The sequence below is a fragment of the Diuraphis noxia genome, unplaced genomic scaffold (assembly GCF_037042655.1).
Source record: "Diuraphis noxia isolate RWA-SAM2 unplaced genomic scaffold, SU_Dnox_SAM2 contig0001, whole genome shotgun sequence".
NCBI lineage: Eukaryota > Metazoa > Arthropoda > Insecta > Hemiptera > Aphididae > Diuraphis > Diuraphis noxia.
In genome coordinates, this window is record NW_028301711.1 from 96,615,526 (window position 1) to 96,639,491 (window position 23,966).

At 26.6% G+C, this 23,966-nt stretch overlaps 1 protein-coding gene across 2 annotated transcripts in view; it reads left to right on the top strand.

Annotated features, from left to right (window-relative positions):
• jp (junctophilin) overlaps window positions 1-23,966 on the top strand; it is a 280,595-nt gene that overhangs the window by 68,461 nt on the left and 188,168 nt on the right. For both annotated transcript variants that reach the window (XM_089218689.1, XM_089218688.1), the window contains exon 4: window positions 20,264-20,475. In XM_089218689.1, the coding sequence (XP_089074815.1) occupies window positions 20,264-20,475 (212 nt within the window). The remainder of the gene's footprint in view (window positions 1-20,263; window positions 20,476-23,966) is intronic.

Sequence of the window (23,966 nt, forward strand, 5' to 3'; positions counted from 1 at the left end):
ATGTACATCTGTGGCATATTATAACAAAAAAAAAAAAAAAAAATACTGAACAAGAAAACTCTCAGGCCTAGAAGAAGTGTCGGATTTTGATAACTATTTTTTATTTGAAAAAAAAAAAGATTTTCTATAAACCAGATTGAATTGAATTTTTTTATTTTATTTTAAATTATGGAATATAATAGTTTGTGTTATATATACATTATACATATTATGAAGTTTGAGATTAAAATATTGAAAAATTGAGTTTAATATGACCTGTAGAATAATACACTACATAAATAAAAAAATAAAATAAAAATAATGATTACATTTAATAAATTCTTCGGGCAGGATCATTATTCTCGTAGAGTAAATTTTTCTGAGGAGGATGACATTCGCCACTGGTGGACGGTGGTCTTAACTAAAACATTAAAACAGAGAATTACACACTTTTTCGTTTTTAGTCATAGCGCAATATTAATTTAAGCATGATAAATTATGCTCATAATATTATTATATAACCTCATTTGATACTGTCTCATACAATGGTTAAGAGTAATAGAGGGTTACGAGGGTTCAGGTCGCCATACTAATAATATATGAATTGAAAATAAATTGTGTAGGTTTTATCTTTTTTTATTTTACAGTGAATACCGTGTATGTCCTATATCTTATGTCCATGATACGATATTCTCGAATGACGTTTATTGATTTATTTTGTTATCCACAGGGAATGAGAATACGGTCGTACAAAATTATGGTTAGGTCATCGATGCCTAGATAATAATATATCATTCTTATAACCGTTAAATTGTTTTAAACAAGATTCGGTTTCAGATCAACGGCAGTTGTCGAAGTTCTAGTGCAATAGTACACATAATATTATTATATTATTATTATCATTATAGTAACGATATTAATATTCTAATAACAATTATTATTATAATATAAATAGGTACTACGGGCATTGATGGTTTCCGTTGATACAAGTATCATTGTTTTGAAATTTGATCCAAATAAAACGACAAGCGATCAATTGATCGAGGAAAGTCCTCGCAAAACAACAACAGTCAATTAATGTAATCGCCACAAATAATAATTGTTACCAATTAGTTTTAATAACACAAATTTTAACCAGTCATAATATTATCCCACCCATAGTATTATTGTATCAGTTTTGGTTTGAATTCCTCACGAACACATTCACTATTTACATAATTATTCTTGATGAAAAAAAAATTAATTTGTTAACGACATTTTGAAACTTTTACTTTATCATGAGCGAGTACGTGACCATTCTAATGACAAATAGGTAGGTAATATTTTATTTTGTTTTGAATCATCTAGTGCAGCATTGCAGGACGTATAAAGTTGGGTCTATTCGAGTATGAATTCATATTAAATTTATGATATCGATTGCGATTTTGCACATTTGCATATTTATACCTATCTAACTTTTAACGTAGGAAGCTACTTTTTAATTCTGTGGTTATAATTTTTTTCTTTCGTTATTTTCAGTTTTGTATTATTATTTATTGTTTATTATTATATATATATTTTATGATTTATTCTGTCGATATAGTACTACAGTTATTGGTATAAATGTTCTTTCACACACTATATAGTAAATAATTTACTTTTTTTTTTTTAAATTATTTCTTACCAATATTTAAACAAAACGTACAAATCATCAAATACATTTTAACTTTTATAACTATTTAACTAAAAAATGTAAATGTAATGTCATTATGATATGCGTGTTTTAATCAAGTACCATACACAATATATTCAAACATACAGAAAAAAAATTGAATTCAATATTCGATAGGTAGCATGTTATTCAGCTAAAACTTTTCAAATGCATTGAAATCAAGTGAATAAAGATAATTTTATAAATTGTAAACCAATAGGAAATTGTCATTAGTTGTATTGTGATTCGTGGATAAATTAAGTTAAATCATTTATAGGCATGTCCATTGATTATAATTAATGGTTTTAAATAAGGGTGTTTTTAGTACAAAAACTTATGTCATAGATATAACTTAAAATTTTCGTTTATTTTTTGAAAGATGAGAACCTTATATTATTGTGGTTAGATTGGACTCTGATCTGAAAAAATAAACACTTTGTCTTCAGAATGAAACAAATATTATAGATTTTTCATTATTTTAAAATACATTTTTTTGGTGTTATTTAAAGTTAAAATAAAAAAATTCCACGTTTATTGGGATCTGAATAAAAATTCTTTTTTCAAATAAAATAAAAAATGATTGAACTTCAACAATTCCACAAAGCGTGTCCCTAAATAGATATCCATCAAAGCTGAGTGCTTATCCGGTGAGGACTTCATGTGTCGTGGGGTGTAGAACTAACCTCAAAATGTTTTATTAAAAGTTGTTTCTATATACAATTATGGTTGGTAGTACGAAAATATAGACAATATAGTTCTATACAATCGTATTTGATGAAAAAATATGTATAATAACTGTATAAATAAATGCGCCGTATCCCATTTTCAAGCAGCACATAAAACATATAAACCAAGTAGAAAACATAACAGTAAGAAATCATACATAATATTATTAAAGAGAACAATTAATATCACATTACATAAAATACCAATAAAGACTCGTTTTTTATTTTCATAACAAATTAATTATTATATTATTTTCTATGCGTTATGTTAGAAATAAGAACATTTGTACACGTGTCCATACTTATAAAATATATAATAATAATAACATACCATATATCATTAAAACAGCTATAGTTTTAAAATGCTAAAAATTATTGTTCGAGACAATATGTCATTTAATAATAATATCTACTCAAAGACCATACATATATAGTTATTAGTGACAAATATAAGGTATAAAAAAAAAGTTTCCACGACATAATTACACGAATGTATAATATGAAATTATCTACCCTTTAAAGTTAAAAATTCAAAAGTTAAATATTTGAAGCATGTAATTTAAATAGTATTAAAAAATATACATTCACTCGCTAACGTTTTTGTGACATAGTGTGAGCGTTTAGGTACTTTAGACATACTGTAATTTTCTAAATTGATTTTCTAAGATATATAATTACTAAATTATAGATTTTGTAATAAAATACGCAAAATATGTGTATACTTTTAAAAGAGCCTAAAACTTTTAAAATGTCATACAAAATGAAGTTTTTTATATTGACAATATTGTGTTACATATTCTTTGATTTATTTATTTATTTTAGAAAAAAACAACATATTCTGTATTTCTCATTTAAAGTATTTGTAGGAACTAGGAATGTTATTATAATAATTTTACTGAGAGCTTAAAATGTTTTCTATGAATTATCGTTGTAAAGATACATTACAACCTACAATTATTTCACATCGAAGAATCGAGAAATGATTGTCATTTTTAGCGACGCGTAATGAAAGGAATCATGGTTAGGTTTAGGTTTTATAACATCTTGAACTTTACTTAAATATATTGATCTTTGTTTGTGATAATAATTTCGATAAAAGAAAGAACTCATACAATTTACTAGCCTTTTGAATCAAGAAATATAATACTCCATACCATTGAAATTACTTAAGTCCACTATCATAGTTGTAGGAAAAAAACGTAATATAATCTTTAGTATACTTATATAAGATATTATATTGCATTAAGCGAATGTCTCCAACCCACGCATGACACGAACATTTTCCGGGTAATTTTAAGATTAAAATAGAGGATTATAAAGATTTTAGGGAGTAATATTTTTGAAAGCTTGACATGATATCGTTTTGTCAAAATATTGTCTGAGCAAAATTATTATCCATTATTAAATTCACAATTTATTTTGTTGTTTTCAAAGTAAAAATATAAACAAAACCTATGTTATATTAAATTCTTAAATTTTGATGAAAATCAAAATCAATATAAAGACATAAATGTGTTTAGACTGGCAACTGCGATTATCATTTAACACTAAAAAAGTTGAATGTGCCCAAAAAGCAACTAAAATATGTCTCAAAATAAAATATTATGTTTTTTTAGTTGATATTTTATAAAAATATAATGTGATTCAATTCGTTTAAATCTATTACGATGAGGATATTTTTTTGTCCGTTTATTGAAAAACATAGTAATCGAATAGGTACTCATCAAATTCCTGGACATAAATCAACGTCGTAAAAATATTATATTACAATAATCACAGGAGCTTTACAATACTTATCTATACAATACAGTGGTTAGGAATAAATTAAGGGTTAGAAAATAATTTGAATTGAAAAAAATGGAGGAATGCCATCGCCTCGTATCACAACCCCACCACTTCGTCACTTCGACCACTGTTTATACATATACCTATAAACTTAAATTTTATAAACGATGTAGGTATATGATGGATCTCATTAGTCGGTGACGGTTTAAAAGTAGAATGCGCGATATTACCGAGTTTATCAAGTCGCGTCAGTGACAAACGGAGACGGACCTCGGCAGACCTACATTCTCCCAAAGTTTTCGCTAAAATTGCCCACATTCCCTTAGCAATATAATAAGGATCCACCTGAAACGTGCTTCATCGCTCTGCAGACTCTAATCGGATTGAGAATATAATTGGTTGGATTCGTTTTCAATATGATTAACTTTTATAATTAGTATTTACGTCATTACCATCCTCCGAAAAACTCCGCCAATCGTTTCTCGAGTCTACCGTGTTATATTACGCTATACAATAAAATCAATAGCAGGTATAGTGGATATATAATATAAAACAAAAATTAGGTATAATGATATACTATGTACTCTGGTTATTGCGGGGAGACGGCTTTAAAAGATGTGCTCTGTGTTGGGGGTACGAGAGAAGAGTGTTATTAATGAATCATAAATTATACATATTTTTTTTTACTTCGTGTTAGTCAGAATTATTGCTCACAGAATTTAGATGTAAAATCTCGTTTTTCCATCAGCTTGTGTGTGAGTTATTCTTCAGGAACTCACGAGTAAATCCTCACAATAACTTTTTGCGTCTCTTTGTTATGCATAACTATCCACATAGGTAGGTACTTAGGTTATCCAGACCCTCCACCCTCATCATATTGCAGAATTCTATTGGAATTTTAACAACAACAACGATATTGCGATCGTATAGGTTAGGTTGGTTAGGTGATTTTCAACCTTTTTCGAAGCGTGACCCCCATTTTTTTAATTTTTTTTGTACTGCGACTCCCTTCAAAAAAAAAAATTGTTTTATTCATCGAAATTTGATTTAATTATTGATAAAATATTTATATGGTATAAGATATTGATTAATTATTTACACTTACGAATTTGATCAATTTATAATACAAGATTATTTTAAAATAATACAAGCATATTATACAATAAATTAAAATATAAAAAAGAGCACCTACATAAATAAAATTTAATTTGATATTTATGTGCTAATGGGATACTTAAGCTTGAATTTTTGATATTATTGATTTCATATTAGGTTTTATATTAGAGACTGTAACTCTTAAGTCTGATTCTACATTTAATTTTGTCAGACATTTGTTTTTTATTACTTTAAGAACTTAAAACACCGTTTTAAAGCAAGTGGATGCAAATGATAAAAGTGTTGATACAGCTGTTTTTGACGATTCTTGGTATTCTGATTTTATAGAAATTCAAAATTTATCACTTGTAATTTCATTAAACTTTATACGCAGATTTTCATCGGAAGATAACTCGATTAGTTCCTCTTTCATAACTAAACTTAATTTAAATTCCATTTAATAACAATTTAATTTTCTATATTCCATGTAAGCTATTGATAAGAACATAAGATTACGCTCCTCAGAATGTTATTGTATAGATATAGAACAAAATAAAAAATTAACTTTATTTAATTGCCTTAATAGATCACAGCCGAATAGCCCTAACGTCACTTTAAAGTTTAGACGTCAAACAAAGTTGTGTGTTATCATTGTTTTATTTGAAATTAATATTTTTGGGTGGGATTGTAATTTTCTATGGCCATTTATTGTTATATATTTGTGTTTCGTTATTTTGATTGCTGTTGACACCCAAAAAAATAGCTTTCGACATATTATTATTATTTTTAAATTTATTCAAAACAAAATATGTTTTAAGCATATTGGGTTTATATTAGGGCAGACAATTAGCTTAACGTTACTATAAAATGAATTAACTGACTAGTAATTAACAACTATACATTCCTATCGTGAAAAAAATAAACTCATGTAGTTGGATGTTAATTTTAAATTAAAAGTAGATAACTTTATGCCTCAACACTTTAATTAGGGTATGTCCGGTCTTATGGCAATTCCGATTCCGCTCACAAACCCTTTAGAGCATGCGGTAATCACGGAAACCTACTGGCTGGTACAAAGCTATCGTTACGTATACGCGGTAACTATGACATTATAATATCGAAACATATTGAGTATTATACGTAGGTATTTTGGGCGAGTAAAAACGATAATGACGGGAGAATTAATGTAACTGTGGCAAATAAAATATCAGCTAGTTATAGATAATTATATTATACGTGTAGGTAGATATAACTAATACTAGGTATAACATATTTTATTGAAGGTAGGTAGATATACTAACCTTTGATAATTCATGACATAAATAGATACGATACCTGATAATATAATATGACATATAATACTATTGTATAAAATTATATTTTATTCAGTGTAACTTGAAACATTATTTCAAAGGCTGTTCGAACTCCCTCACACGAGCTCACACATGCCGTGACCCGACCGCACTGTCCGAATGTGCCGTATTATTACACGTGCGTATATTTTTGACGAAATCGTATATTATTAATATCCCGTCAATATATTATAACCATTTTAATTTTTTTAAATCTAGTGGTTTCCTCTGGCCACACTAAATAATATAAAATTATGATTCAGTTGCATCTACAAACGCATTATTTCTAACGCATGTAAAATGTAATAGTAGGTGCCTATGATATTGATAATAATAATAATAATAATAATAATAATCATAATGTGGTTATACCTAATTCATAAGAGGACATTTTTTTTAACCTACTGAAACCGTTAGAGACAAAATTAAATTCCTGCACATCATTTACTACAGAACTAATGATATCAATAATAATAATAATAATAATAATAATAATAATAATTGATGAAAAAAATATATATATAACTCACTTTTGTGTACACACGTGTAATGTAATGTATTTTAGGTTTTAGCTCCCAATGGCCATAGACGCCGATTATGATAATAATGATACTGAAAAAAAAATGTAATTTGTATCAATAACTTGAGTGTCACTGTTGGGTGACTTCATGTCCAAGACACCTTCGACTGTTTTAATTCCCTAACCTTACGTATATATTGTTTGTATTATTATGGAGGTACCTATGCAGATTTTGCATTTATTTAAATATTAGCCGATATCTTGCACTTTATCACATAATTGGTGTATATACCTATATATACACCAATTGCTAATTTTTTATTCATCTAAACTAATTTAGTATGTATATTTTCGATATAGTTATATCAAAACTTGGTTGTTATTATTTTGTTTGCATAAAAGTGATAATCAAAATATATTAAAAAGGTTTTTCATTTTAAATAGTTAGCGTGTAAATATTTTTTCACTTTCATGAATTTGTCCACACTACCAAACTTTTTTAACATCATAAAATATCATAATTCATAATATTATATCAAATTATTTAGGAATTAAAAATATTAACATTTTATTAAAAGTATATTACATTTTAAATTCATTCAAACAACTGTGTTTAGTCGAAAAACTGTGACACGTTCCTTTTACGTTACACTGAGGGGCTTTTGAGTTAATTAATTGGCAAATACTATAAAAGTTACTATTAAAGTAAAAATGTATAAAATAATTAATTCGAACTAAAAAACAAAAAAAAAAAACATCTAGTTAATACAACTTAAAATTCCAATCAATAAATGTCAAATTGAAATATTATAAATGTTTATACCTACTTAAGTACTCAAATAATATATGAGGAATAGACTTAAACATGCCGTCAGCAATAATGAATCGTGACTTACATTTACGCATTTTGTGAAATGATTAAAGACGAAAGTCTGTAAAAATGAGCAAAATTAAATTGACATTTTAAAACTCCGAGTGTTGGCTTTAATATAATACATTCAAAACGAATGACAATAATTAAATTTAAAATTCACTTATTTTCATAAATCAGCTTAAAGTGAAATTCCTAAGTATAACAACAAATTATATCCAAGTGAAACATAATTACTTTTTTGAATATAGACAACAAATTGAATTAAAGCTTTTATAGTTTTATCCACTTTGAGAGAAAAACCCCAACAGTAATAACAGTCTTTAATATTAAAACTGAAACCCATCTTAAACTTTAAGTGGAGCTATATTTTAATCAAGACATTCATATGTATTGGACATAAAACGGTGATCTGTATGTCTTTTTTTTCATTTCGTAGTCTGTCATCATGTTTTGAAGAAGAAAATATTCTGTAATCTTCTTCTTAGAAGTTTGGGTTTTGGAACTTTCATGTAGTAGTACTTTGGCTGATCATTTATTAGGAAACACTTACAAAAAATATATGAAAATCTGGATATAAAAGATAAAATTATAAAATAAAATAAAAATAGTAATACGAGTATTGTGTTAATGCGACGCAGCAGTTTTTGACAAAATCAAATTTGTTTTTAATTTAGAAAAAATAATCGCAGAGCTGGACATTTTTACAAATTTTTGATTTTAGAACACTATAAAAATTTACAAAACAATACTAAAATATTAAAACTATTTGGCCTGCACAATTTTCAATGTTTTTAGTGATTTTTACGATATTATGTAATCGTATATAATATATGGTCTTGATGTTGTCGATGTTGATAAAATTTTAGTTTATCGATAAAAAAGCTTGAAAATGTAATAAAATGCAACACATAAGTTGTATAGAAATTGGAAAAATTTTAATATTTGCAGTTACTTAAGTTCAAATTTTTATTAAAAATGAATTTTCCTAATTGGTTTTTATTATTTTTTATCAAAAAAGTATGAATTACCGAGCTTTTATTTATTATTGAATATTATACCTATTGTTTTTTATAAAAACAATTTTTTTTACACACAGTTAACATTTAAATGGCTATTTATAGTTTATGCCATTAATCCACTTATCGTTCATAAATCAATTACGTATATACTTACATTAAACTAACCTTAAACCCTTTTGTTAATTTAAATATTGCAAAAACATTTTTTTTCATTCGATCTAAAAAGTTTTTTTTTAGTAGATAAAGAACATTATAATTGTAATAATATAAAATATTATTCAAGTTTGCTGCTTCTCATTTTCAATTTTCAATTATTATATCGTTATGTATTATTATTTAAGTTGTATTATTTTTTATGAATATCATTACTTTTTTAATTGATGTTTTATAATAATTATTAAATAGATTTATAAAGTAAAATTATCAATATTAATCAAACTACTCGTATACTGTAATACTGTAATATTTTACTGAAACGAATCAGGTAATTTTAATTTTTCACAAACATAAAATAATTGGCTCAATTCATACCACTATAAATTACACATAGTTGGGTAGGTATAACACTATTACCAAGACTAAAATAAAAATACTCGTTTTAATAATGTATATTTTTTTTAAACTTAAACTTTGAAAATAAGTACTAATAAGTAATACTGAAACGCATTAAAATACATATAGTACCTAACTATTGTTATTAAAAATGCTCAAGTGGCCTAAGATTTTTAAACAAAGCTTACGAGATAGGATTTATGGTTAGTTTTTACTTAAACGGAGATTATGGAGTAAAAAAAATTCTGTTATTTTCTAATTGAAATAAAAATAATTTTAACAAAAACAAAAAAAATTCGAGCTAGGGAAACATTTTTTTTTTATTATTATTATTTTTGCTAAGCATACGAGTAATATATATATTATGTTTATATGTTTGTATAACATTTTATTATTAATAAAATAATATCATTATAACAATAACTTTTTGTTACATTTCAGAACTATATTTCTAACAACACATTACGAGTTAAAATAACTATATATATATATGTTATATTAATATATACATCTACCTTTGTAATAAAAGCATGGTTCATAATATTTTGATCTCATGGTCCCTTTTATATCATTATAATTTTCATGCTCAGTAGCTCAGAGTTCTATATTTACGGTTATTATATTATAAAAGTTAAAGTAATACATGTTTAGTCTGTCACGAAATATTAATTAAACATTTTCAAGTAGTTGTTTCGACTCAATTATAATCAAATAGGTATTGAAAAACATCAATAATAATTCTTTAAAATAACGTTTTAAATGCTAATTAGTAACATTATATAACTTTATTTGATTAAATATGAACAGTTATATTATAGGTATGTTGAATATTAAAGACTGCTTATTTCTGTTTGATTCTAATTAATTATTACAACTATGCACATAAAAATATTAATCAATAAAACAAATAATAATTGATAATAGACAGTTATTTATAATTGATTGGGGGATGATAGGAAAGCGTAAATCTAAATGATAGGTACACCTATATTGGTGTTTAGATAATAATATGACACGCCTTTTATAGAATCTTTAATAGGTATTTTTACAAAATATATCTAAAAAAAAAGTAAATAACGTGGAGTTATAATTATGAATAATTGCCACACTATGACATATAGGCTTTGGGGATTTTATAAAGATGATCCTATCCTGTAGGTCAATACAATAATATGACCATTATTTGACTTTTGTTTTTATATAATATTAATGCAAAGCAAGCGACTATATAAATATATAATAGTCATGCGATAGAATTAGTGACAGTAAAATAAAACTCTATAGCCTGAGAAGCATAATCAGTGAATAATAATAATCAAAATGGAGAATACCTTATATTGTTAAGCTTCCATCGACAGAAATTGTTTTCATGCGATTCCCGCTCATACACGAGCCAAGAAATATTATTATATTGACCCGACCTACAGCCCTTAAAACATTTCTAAAAATTCGATTTTATTTTTTAGTAGACTGTTTGTATTATAATACCGTTCAAAAACAAAAAATGTCAATCTACCCAATGAAAATCGTGAGATATTCGTAGGTGGTTGAATTTCGAGTAGGTAACTACAAATATAGATTTAATCTATGTACCATTTGATGATGCGTATTGTATTGGGTAACAATATTGTAATAATTTATCGATGGACAACCCCACACGTGTAATACAATTAAGTAAGGGGTGGCGAATCAACGGCACGTTTGTCAAATTTCAATAGCATGTGAAAAATTATACTATTCTTAAAATTTTGTTGTAAAAAATTTAAAGAAATAAATTATAAACTTTATAAAAGTTATAATATTCCTATAGGTATTTAAAATTGATTATGTTTCTATAATATCACTATATTTAATATTTTCTATGTAGTGCTTACAAACTTCGGGCACGTGAAATATTATCAAACCTTTTATTTCAAAAATTTGTTACTGGACCCAAAAAAGGTTCGCCACCTCTACAATATAGCGTAAATATGGTGTGAACAATCCGTAATGAAAAAATATTGTTTCCCACTATTGATTGGCGTTCTTAAAATATTGACGGTAGAAAATCAGATATTTATTACTGTATTTTTCGTCATTATAATATTCGCAGGCGTACAATAATATATATAATATTTAATGAGCAACTTTGTTAATGACCGAAAACAAGAAAATAATAATACCGAAAAAGAAACGAAAATATTATTGCAAACGAAATTTGAGCCGAAATACTGAATATAGTCGAGTAATGACTATAATAGTATTGCTTGCTTGTATAATATTTTTGGCGTCCCTGTGACGGCGCGCGGCGTCGTTTTCGACGAGTATAAATCAAATTATGGTCGAATGTCTCACAAACATCGATCGCCGTGATAGGTACTCTATAATAATATACATGGGACTGGAAATGCAATGCCCTTCGAAAAATGAAATTAAAATGTAATATAATGCTCTTCGTTTTATTTATTTCAAACAAGTTTAAAATAGATTTTAGTTAAGAGGACGTGATACCCACATGACGTGTTGTCTCCGCCTTACAAATGCGTAACATAACAAATTTTACGCTCAGTAGATCACGTTTGGCTTCGCGAATTTAAAATTTAGAGTGAATTTACCTCTAATAAAATTTTAAGGTAAGATCATTATCCAGACAATCTCATATGCATTTTATCATATTTTATTTTTAAAGCTAGTTATGAGTATTTAAAAATTGTAAATAGTTTTTACATCTTAGAATACTCATAATTCGCTTTAAAATTAAAATATGATAAAAAGGATACGAGGTTTTCTTTAAATTTTATTAGAGGTGAATTCAGATTTCACTCTAAATGTTAAACGAACAGAACTACACGTGTTCTGCTGGGTGTAAAAATTGCTATGTTACGTACTTCTAAGACGGAGATAACAGATGAGTATATCACGTTCTCTTAATAAAAAAAAAGTTTTACTATTTCAAAGCATCGTATATTTTTTTTCGACCAGTACTGCAGTAACTTCGATTTTCTACGTCTTACTTATTCGTTCGAAAAATTACGTTCACTACTATTCGATTTGGTAATCACTTTGTTAGCGCGTTACAAATTTCCTTTTATAATCAATAAAAGTCTTAAATTTAAATTTAAAAAAATCTGGATTTTAGACTGATCTAATAACGATTAACTAATGATGTTAAAATCTAAAAAAAATTACAAAAACATGTAAAACTAAAACTGATTATTACGGTTTAAAAATAAATGAAACCTATATTTTATACAATAAGCACCGGGGTGCAGCTAGGAAAACAGAGAAAATTGCATAACAATTTCGTATTATCAGTTAGCCATAAGGTATTATAAAAGTAACCCAAACACTTTTTTTGTTGCGTCAACACTATAAGTATGTTATATTTTCGGTTCGTTTTAAGTGCTCTAGAATTTATGCCAAGACCATATTGTTATAATATTTTATACGAAGTAATATTATACCATCACACATAATGTTGAAGAGGGTCACTGAGATGCCGAGTTTTTTTCCACACATTCGATATGAATTTTAATAAGCCAAAGAAAATATAATATAATATCATAGCTTTCAATTCATTGGCGCCTACTAGACGGAGTTCAAAAATCTTCTATTGCTCACAACTAACCTATAACGTCCCAGAAAGGTAGAGTTTCACGTCCTATCGTCCAACCACTGAAGCAATAACTCCTTCAAACAATGTATAGTTATAATAATTAAATAGGAAATTTAGTGACTATATTAATCATAAATAATAGTAGCATCTAGGTGAGTATTTAATTTTTTGATATATTTTTTAGTTTTAAATATATTTTTCTCTTTGACAAAATACACATATGTGAACAATGAACATATTTACCTGTATTTAATAACAACATAGTATAAAAACTAACTTCATACATCTATATTTTCGCCTACCTATCAATATGATGTATAATTTGAAAAAATATTTTTCTTGTATTTTTCAACTAACTTAAACCCGCTGATTTTTATTAAAAACTATTTGTAATTATATCTGATTTTATATTTGAAACAGATGCTTCAGCGAACAACAATCGCAAATTGCTCGTCATAATCAATTTCTGATTCATCTCTTACCTACTTGAAAAGTTCGATTGCACGATGTAGGTATATTATATATTAATATATCTACGCGTGGCTACGTATATAATATAATATAATAAAATATATTTTATATATTAATTTTTATTTCAAAAGAATTTATTTTTGAAGTATTTCAAATTAATTTGGTTTGTAATTAAATTGTTTTTTTACCCCACCATCCTATTTGAAGGAATGAATCTTATATTATTTATTTTTATAATACTAAGATATACTTTGATCGAAATCAAAAATTAATTTATCAAAAATTCTGAACGGTGCGAAATTCAAACTAAATACGGCTGAGCTGGATATGTTCATTTTTCTTCCGTTTTACACAACACATGGGACGTAAGGTTTATGTTTTATTCTCGACAATGCATTTTTATTTTTTTTTTAAACATAGGATAAAATAATACGTTTTCTACAATATTATACCATTTGACAATACGTTATTCCGTCTATTTCTTAAATCGCGTCTTATCTTGTTTACTGATTCCATTGTTCAGATTTAAAATTGAGCTTTTCACGAAAACCGAAAACAAATAAAGCAAAATATGACACGTATGCTTTAAAAATAAAAAGGGGACCAGATTCAATATAAATGTTAACGTAAAGCCCAGGAATATATATTTTCGAGTTCAGCTCCTCAGAAATGTTTTATGAGCGCGTGCACGGTGCAGTGCACGAGATGAAGTAGATCGCACACCTTATAATAACGATCATAATATTTTATTCCGTACGCACTTGTAATATCGCCCATTATATTGAACTCCTCTTCAAATAAAACACGAAAATTGGTCCTTTAAAATTGGCCAGAATGAATGCGGGGATTTGCGAATAAAGAAAGTTCGAAACGTGCTATATATATAATGCAACCGTCCATCGTCGACAAATGACTGATTTTAAATGGCTGTTTGACTCGATGATATATTCAAAGTTCCCGTTTATAGGTACCTAAAACTATTATACAGTTTAATGTTTGAATAATTCAAAAAGTTTGCGCTTTCGGTATTAAAGTTGTGCGCGGGTGGGTTTAGTATCGAAACAAACTAAATTGCTAAGACAAATTTTAATCCAGAATAGAAATGAAACATTACACAATAATAAATAATATATTGTTTGAGAATTCTATGTTATAAAATTTGTGTTTGTTGTGAAGAATAAAAAACATACAAAATTGAATAAAAAAAGTTATCCTCATATTAATAAAATATATTAATACTCCCATTAATTAATTAAATACTAGGTGTTATTATATTGTAAGAACTTTGCATGACCTTTATATTAAAATGTGTTATAAATAAAAAAAAAAAATATAAAGTAATAGCCTTCCACGTTATTGCGTATTAAAAATATTATCTCTTAAGGCTATAATTTATTTAGCTGTTATTAATATTGTATATTATGTTGGATAACAATACATTTATTTTGAAGAAATATCAATGAGAGCAACTTCTAGGTGAATAGAATTTTTAAAAATTGTTATTTTTTCTTAATATTTAAAGTAAATTTATTTAAAAATAAAATCAATGATAATACCAATATTTAAGCTATTTTTTTGAAAAAGGATATTGTTACCGAGAAACGCGTATGAATATTTACTTGTAAGGCGTATACTAACTAAATATGCATTCCTCAGTAAAGGATGTAGTAAAGGATGGAGAAAACATGTGAAACATGCTTCTACTGTTTTAAATTTATTAGCAATACACTTTTGATATTTTTCTACACCGTTGAGCTAAATTTATGATTTCATCATCAAAAGATGAGCAAACTTTTAAAGTATTTTGTCTTAATGTAATTTAAATTAAAAACAAGATAATTAAAAAACTGTATAGGTAGTTACTTGTTCTCATAGAAATTTTACTTTTTATTTTAATTACTGTTTGTTTTCCACAGGCATCAATGTTATAATGTTTTACAATATACAACAATTCGCATAAGTACCTACCCTATACAAAGAATCATCTATGTCTAGATATATGAGTTTACTTTCCAATCGATAGAGATGTTGACATTTATACCGTGTTCAGCTTTTAGAGCAACTTTTACTTCTCCATAAAAATGTTTTCGGAAAATAAAATCAGGGTAGTAAAATCAACATGGTCACTTTGCACCATTCGAGTAGGTATGTATATAATTTAATGACATCAATATAACAATAATTCCAGTTACGACCTTGTAGTTGATGCTTAATAAAAATAATAAAATAAAAATAAATTCCAGTCACATTTTCTTAAATATACCAAGGTGTTGAGTTGTACATACAGTATTAATATTTTTATTATGTAAACAATTATATTTTGAACGATTATTTTATTTTTATTTATTGTTTACAAAAGCCTGGTGGTATATGTTCATCTATCTCGGTGTGGAAAGCCCGAGTTGAAATATTATTATTTTTAATATGGAAGCGATAAAAAACCGTTCTGCGCGGTTGTTTATCGTACGTTTATTTTTCGTCAAACTTTAAGCGCTCGTAAAAATCATTTATTGATTTTAAATATGTTCAGTGTTATTAAATTTAATTTTATTACAGTAGTGAATATTATGATACGGGCAACGTTGTATATTATTGAAATTAAGAGGACGCTACACCCGCATATGTTGTTTTCGTCTTACAAGTGCGTAACATAGCACATTTTAAGCTCAGTAGATCACGTTTAGCTCCGTTAGTTTAAAATTTAGAGTGAGTTGACATCTAATAAAATTTAAAGGTAAGATTATTATCCAGACAACCTTATATACTTTTTATCATAATTTAATTTTAAAACGAGTTATGAGTATTTAAAAATTTTCAATAGTTTTTACATCTTGGAATACTCATGATTCGCTTTAAAATTAAAATATGATAAAAAGCATACGAGGTTGTATTTACATTTTATTAGACTCAATTCACTATAAATTTTAAACTAACAGAGTTCCATGACGTGTTCTGCTGAGCGTAAAATTTGCTATGCGGATAAAACGTCCTCTTAATATTATATTTATCATGTTAGGCTCATAAATATAAAAAACCTTATCAAAACGTATGCACCTGAAACTGAACAAATTACAGACAACGACTGGTTGGCGGAACAATTATTCGAAGAAAAATAAATTATTGTACACGATTTAAAGTATTAAATTAATATGGCCCGTGTCTGTAGGTGTTTGCAGTAGGTGCTGTCTGCACTAACCTGAATATTATACAATATTTCAGAATCTTATAATACTATACAGACATATTTTATTCCATAGTTTGTTGGGAATTTTAGATATAAAATGTATAATTTTTTTCACTCATATTTGAGAATTTCTTTGTAACATACAAAATATAGGTAATATGTTTGTCAAATGTCACGACCCAAATACAATTTTATAAAATTATTATTTTTTTCCGACTGCTTTAATTATTTGAATCACATTTTTTTGTAATACGTTCTCATTATTATTTGTTCTTAATTAATAGTAAAATTCATTTATTCAATTAGAAATTGTTATTTGAGTATTTTTTAGTTCTTTAATTTTTTAGATCATTCTTTTCGATTATTATGTATTAAACGTAAAAATGTGTTAAAACTAACCGAACAAAAATGTTATTTTTTAATAAAAATCATATATAAATGAAATAACGTTTAAATGTAAAGTGTTGAACAATTATTTTTATACTCAACTTCAAAACTCAAGTGAGGATTTTCAAGATATTTCTTGTTTTTTTTTGCTATTATTATTATTTAAGGCTTCAAATACAAGGTGCCTGTAAATTAATTTACATGTCTTATGGTTAAATTAAGTTTTTTTTTTACATAATGATTTATTTTTATATTTCACATAATAATAGCTATAATATGTAGTCGTTGATCCGTTGTCTTATATACTCGTTGTGAGATCGGAAATCCTGATGAAGTTAGTTTTTTTTTTATTTAAGTAAACAAAATTTACAACCTGTAAATATACAATAAATTATTGTGTTGACAATTATTTATTTTAACAAGACTGGACAACTTGCGGGAAGGGAGTATCTGTCGACACTACTTCCAGTGAAGTTAGTAATGGTTTTTTTCCTGTCCTGGTGCGAATGCTTGTCTGAGTGAAATGGTGCTTATGTTTGATTTCGTTCTGGCGTTCTAGAAATAAATGTTTAACAGTGAGTTCACAGCTGCATGTTTTGCACCTGGGTTTAGGCTTCTTAGACATGAAATGAGAATGTGTAAGTCTAGTATGTCTGGTGACCATGGTTTCTTCACGACGTTTAACCCTGTTTGGTGATTCTGATCGTTTTTAGTTGATGGTTTTATTGGGCTAAGTTTATTGTTTTGAATGGTTTGTGATCAATATATTTTTTAAGTCATTCTAACTTTATGAATAAAACATAACTATGTATAATAGAAATCCATTTGAGAATTTTCTTTTTAAAAACAACCTTGTTCAATTCTTTGTCTGCTTTATTATTATAATTGAAACTATATAGACGATAATATTACTTGAAACCATATCGTATCAAAATTTGTTGTTTAACTATAGTTAGTCCAAAAATAAATTGTGAGTAAACAATTACTAATTTATTTTGTATAAAAAATAAAACAAACAATAACTCAATATTTCTGAAGCCCTTGTTATGTTCAATTCTACATAAATAGAACACATTCATTTTAATATAGTATATACCTAGTTACATAATTATTTTTTTTTTTTTTTTTTTAGTTCAATTACATTTTAAATAGGTAATATTATAATTTTTATGTTAAAATATTAATAAAATACTTTATAATAGAAATACATCCAATTTACAAAATATTTGAAATTATACACTAAATTACATATTTTAGGGCTGTTAGGAAGTTTTAGACTTTGGTAATAAATAGCATATAAATACGACTTATTGTGTTGGTAATTGTTGGATGTCATGAGTTCAGTCCTATTATGTTATAATATGAAACATAAGTAACAAGAACTTAAAAAAATGTTTCGGTGGTATTATGATTATCACAACTATATGCAGGCATGTAGTCCCAAAGTTATTTGCGAGTATGCTACATATGTGGCAGCTTTTGTCATCAACCCAGGCCCGTAGCCACGGTAGGAGAGGGAGTTGCCCCCTTAAAAATATTAGAAAGACCTTGTTTTATGTATAATGCCACCCCTGAAGTTTGCTTAGCCCCACCTGAAAATTTGGTCTGGCTACGGCCTGCATCAACCCCTCCACCACCACCTCCTTTCAATTATATAAATATAAATTAATAACTTATATAATTAGTTATTAAGTTGATTTTAAATTATAATAACTTTAATAATGTAATTAATATTATTTTAAAGAATATTTATTTACCTAATACATAAACATAATACTACTTCTGCCTACTAGTTTAAAACAATTTTTGTGAAGTGGGTATACGCATGTTTTCAGCGAATACATCCGGTCTCCAGTTTTTTTCTTTAGTATGCTCTCTTTTAAAAATTTGAAAAGTGGGTATGCGCCGCATATTCAAGCATACCCTTCACTACATCCCTGACTATATGTATGGTTAAAAATAATTATGAAAGCATTCATATTTTCTTGAAAAATATCAAACAATATAATACTACAGTTTAGCCGTTTATAACTACACGTATCTACCTGTAATAATACGTATATACATGTTAGATCAAAATTATATAGTATCCATAATTCTTTATAATGTTATCCATAGACTGACTTTATTATTTTCAACCACAATATTATTATTTATTTAAATAAAAATAATATTAATTTTAATGTTACAATTTCAATGAAAAATAATAATAATATTATTACCATCAATATCAATGTATTTATTGTTCAACTTCATAACAACAATAAAATATCATAATATTATTCGTTTAAAAAATCAATTTAATACACATATTAAAATACATATTTTCCATATATTGTTCCATAGGTACTAATATAGTTTTGAATAATACTTATCTGCCTACAGTCATACCCATACATTTCATTTATTTTTAAGAAATATTTTTCTGGGTTTTAAAAAAAAAATACAGGAGTGCTTGAACTTGAACCCTTAAGCTTCATCTATCCCTGTTTTTGGCCTAACCATGGTACTGTCAATAATTATGTTATTATTATCTATATCATTATTTACGTTGTTATAGTATTATAGTACAATCGTTTATCGGTGCAATTTGTTGATCGTATACTTGAACTATTGTACCAGACAGCTAAAACTTATTATTATTAACAAACTAACAACTATATGCTATCAGTACAACTCGTCTAGTTCATCTTGGTACTTGACATTCATTACGATCTTTAACAAAAAATGTTCCAAAAACTAGGTGTCTAAATGTTTTTCAATATCGGTGGCTGTCAACAATATATATAGTTTTAGGACTACTGATATATATATATATATATATTTAATTCGAAACGATTTTGAGTGCCGAGGCAGTTCGGACGAGTTATATTATTAATGCATAATAAAGTATTTTACCTCCAATACAGTGTTTAGATCGATACGATATTATTATCGTGGTCTGTCCACGACCAGGGCACAGACGATAAAAAAAAAAATAACGCAATATTAATCATAACAATATTATTCGAATACTTGTGATTTGTCTTTTGCAGCGGTAACACTTTCGAGGGCCAATGGCAGAACGGCAAGAGACACGGGTTGGGCGTTGAGTCACGGGGTCGGTGGCTGTACAGAGGAGAATGGACACAAGGTTTCAAGGGCCGGTATGGGGTCAGACAGTCTGCCACGACCAACGCCAAGTACGAGGGAACTTGGGCCAACGGTCTGCAAGACGGCTACGGGTCGGAGACGTATGCCGACGGTGGTATGGATTTAATATTAAAAATGATCATATATTATGATATTATAATATAATTTATTGTAAATAAACAACGAATACGAAATATTATTAAAATATGTAACAAACGAGTTGCAAGTCCATCCGATTAGCATAATATTATACGCTTGAATACAGCCGAGTCGAGTTCGTGTTTAAACTGTTTAAAGTGAATTAAAATTTAAAAAAAGTTAAGTTACTTATTATCATTATTTTAATAATTATTAGTATGCTATCAATAATACTATTTAACCGTTTAAAAATAATAAAATAACGTTATGCAATAATGACGAACGGTTGTCGCGTTTCGTTTCAATATTCTGCTCGAAATTAATTGTTCAAATGAAATGGTATTTCAAAACTGATTGTTTTACTTTTCGCAAAACATTTCAAAGCAGTTATGAAAATAATATTTATTTTTCACACATATCTTGATTTATATAATTGTACATTATACCAAAATTCCGTAGTGAATGATTTTTCAACGTTGATAGCAGTAATTCAGGAATTAATTTGTGAATGGTTATACATTTATCAGTTATCATTGGTAACTTACAACTTATTACTACCTGTGTATTTTTCATGGTTTTTTTGAACCAACTGATTGCGTTAATTTTCCTTTGTAATTATCAATCCATATAAATGCGTTGTAGACTGCAGTGTTACTACACTAATTACATGATTAGTATAATAGGTATTGTATTTTGAAATAATTATCAAAAAACTTTAATTAGTACCTAACAAATACCAAGTAACGCATAAAACATAAGAATTTCTTTATTTATATATTTAAAAGTTGTTATGACGTCTGTCCTAAGTTATGCTTATAAGATTGTGACAAGAGTGTATGTTAAAATTGTTTTATACCTATAGACATTTAAAAAAACTTCTACATTATACTTTAACTGTTTATCTCCGTTTCTTACTACAATAAAATAAACATATTTTAATAAAAGTTATCTCTGTCTATGTATACAACTATATTATATCAAAATATCGTTTTTATATTTTAAAATCTATTTTTATTTTTCACATAAGAACGCACATCTATAACAAGACTGCTACAACTCAACATTCATCAATTTTGATTTATAGATAATTTCAAATAGGTAAAAAATTGCTTTATTAAATTATAAAAAGATGTGTTAGTATATTTAATTTATCAATAATTTTATACCAAGAGAAACAAATTGAATGTTAGGCAGTATACTTATGATGTCAGTTTATTTAATTTGTCACTGATGTCAAAATTCAAAACTGCCTTATTACCATTTGAATTTTCCTTGGACTACATAAAAATTAACTATCGTCTAATAATATATGTTGAGTGCAAATCAGCTGTATTTATAGTTGTTTTGGCAGATATTTCATTTTATAGTTTGTTATATTATAGCACTCACAATGTGAAATTCAATAATGCCAAATTTTAGTATATTATGGGCATTTTGGCTGTCTTAAAATCAGTTTCTGTATGCAATACGGCCGCATTTCAAAGTATGGCAGTCTTTCATTTACTTAAAAATTGTAAAAGACCACAATTATTAGTTTTTAGGTTTGAGATAATACCTATAATATATTTTTAAAAGCCATTAGGTAAAGTATGTTAACAAGTATTTAAGTTTTAAACCGATAGAAAGAACTCTTTAAAATATCTTAGATTCAAACTTCAAATCGATTTTTCTCGAAACCATACATTTTGAGTCGGGACAGTTTTGTTCTAAAGGTGCGATAAATGAAATATACTCTGATGAAATAAATTTCATAACATTTTAAAACCCCGGATTCCTACCAACGTTGTATATTTTTTTCTTTCATTTTCAACTCGACACGATCACTACTCACCATAGCGCATAGTCTAGCTGACAGTTTTTCTACGCACAATAATAGGTCACGACTCGAGATGTGAATAATATTATAATAATATGCTGAAGGAGAAGTACTGTATGCACATGTAAAATATATACTATCGACTCGAGTACCACCTCGCAATACGCAGTTATATAGATCACGAATGACGAATAAGAATTTTCCGTCCTTGCTGTTTTTGTTCCTTTCAAAGGAGAACAATATTATAAATCAATGCTGGCTTACATATTTCCAAAGATATACATAAATTAAATTAATATTTTATATACAGAGTACGTAGATATACGCCTATTTTTTACCTTGGTAAAAAAATTATTCAAATTTTGATTTTCGAGTTAAATCCTAGATTTAAAACAAAATATTTAGTTTATTATTTTAATTTTAATCTAATAAAAAATAATAAAATTATTTAATATAAATAAATATATCCACTTAAGGCTATAGTTTTATATTTATGTGATTTTTTCGTATTAAGAAGTGTTCTGTGGTGTCACAAACTTCTGTTTCTCAAATGAGAAATGTATGCTTATCAAAATCAAAATTTCAACAAGTAGTTTTAACTATTTGCACTGAAGGAACTGACATGATAATAGGTTTGAAAGATATAAATTAAAATGTTTGAATAATTTATATAAATATATATTATTTAAAATTATCTATACTTAGCCGATTATTACTCAGAACAACTATCACAACATTGTATTTTGTTAAATTCTTATTGTTTGTGAACTTGTAATAGCATGTGATATGCTGACAAATTTAATTATATTACCTGAAAAATAAAAAATAATCCAAAATTAATAAATATTTTATCCAACATTACATATTATTCTATATTTATATCATTATAAAACCATTTTTATGGACAGTTATCATAACTAAGAAACAACTCATTAGAATTTGAAAATTACATATCTACGTCATCATTTTCAAAAACAAAAAATATCTACTAAATAATTTAAAGTAAAAAATTGGGGTTCACATTTGAAATAACAGAAAATAGAAATGCTGCAAGATATCCCTTAAGTAGTAATATATTGAAAATATAATCTAGAATGGGTTAGATTAAAAATGCCGAAAAAAAGAATTAGAATAAATAAATTAAAAATGTTAGTTTTGTGAATCATTCTGTAAATTTTTTTTATTTTATGTCTGATTTGATAAAAATAATATAATAACGTCGCCATTACTGTAGCATTTATATCAATATAAAATAATAAATAAATGTAATGATTGAATACCGTCGATATTACGCATCTTTTTTTTTTCAAATTTAAATTTGATTTTGTTAATTGCTCACTGCAGCCTTAGAAGGTACGTAGAATACTCTAATAAATTATATCCGATGTCGTGAAAAAAATAATATAATAACGTCAACAGTGACCTTTGTAAAAAAATATTATATGAACACAATACAAAATTGCACTTTTTGGGATTTATTTCACCATTCTGTCTGCGTATTATTATTATATACCTCCTTGCAAGAAAACAATTTTTCATACACAATATGAATTTTTTCAATATAAAATACACCACTGAAATTGCTCATAATATATGTATCATACAGTATGATTTGTAGTGTTTCTTTGGATATAGTCACAAAACTATTCAAG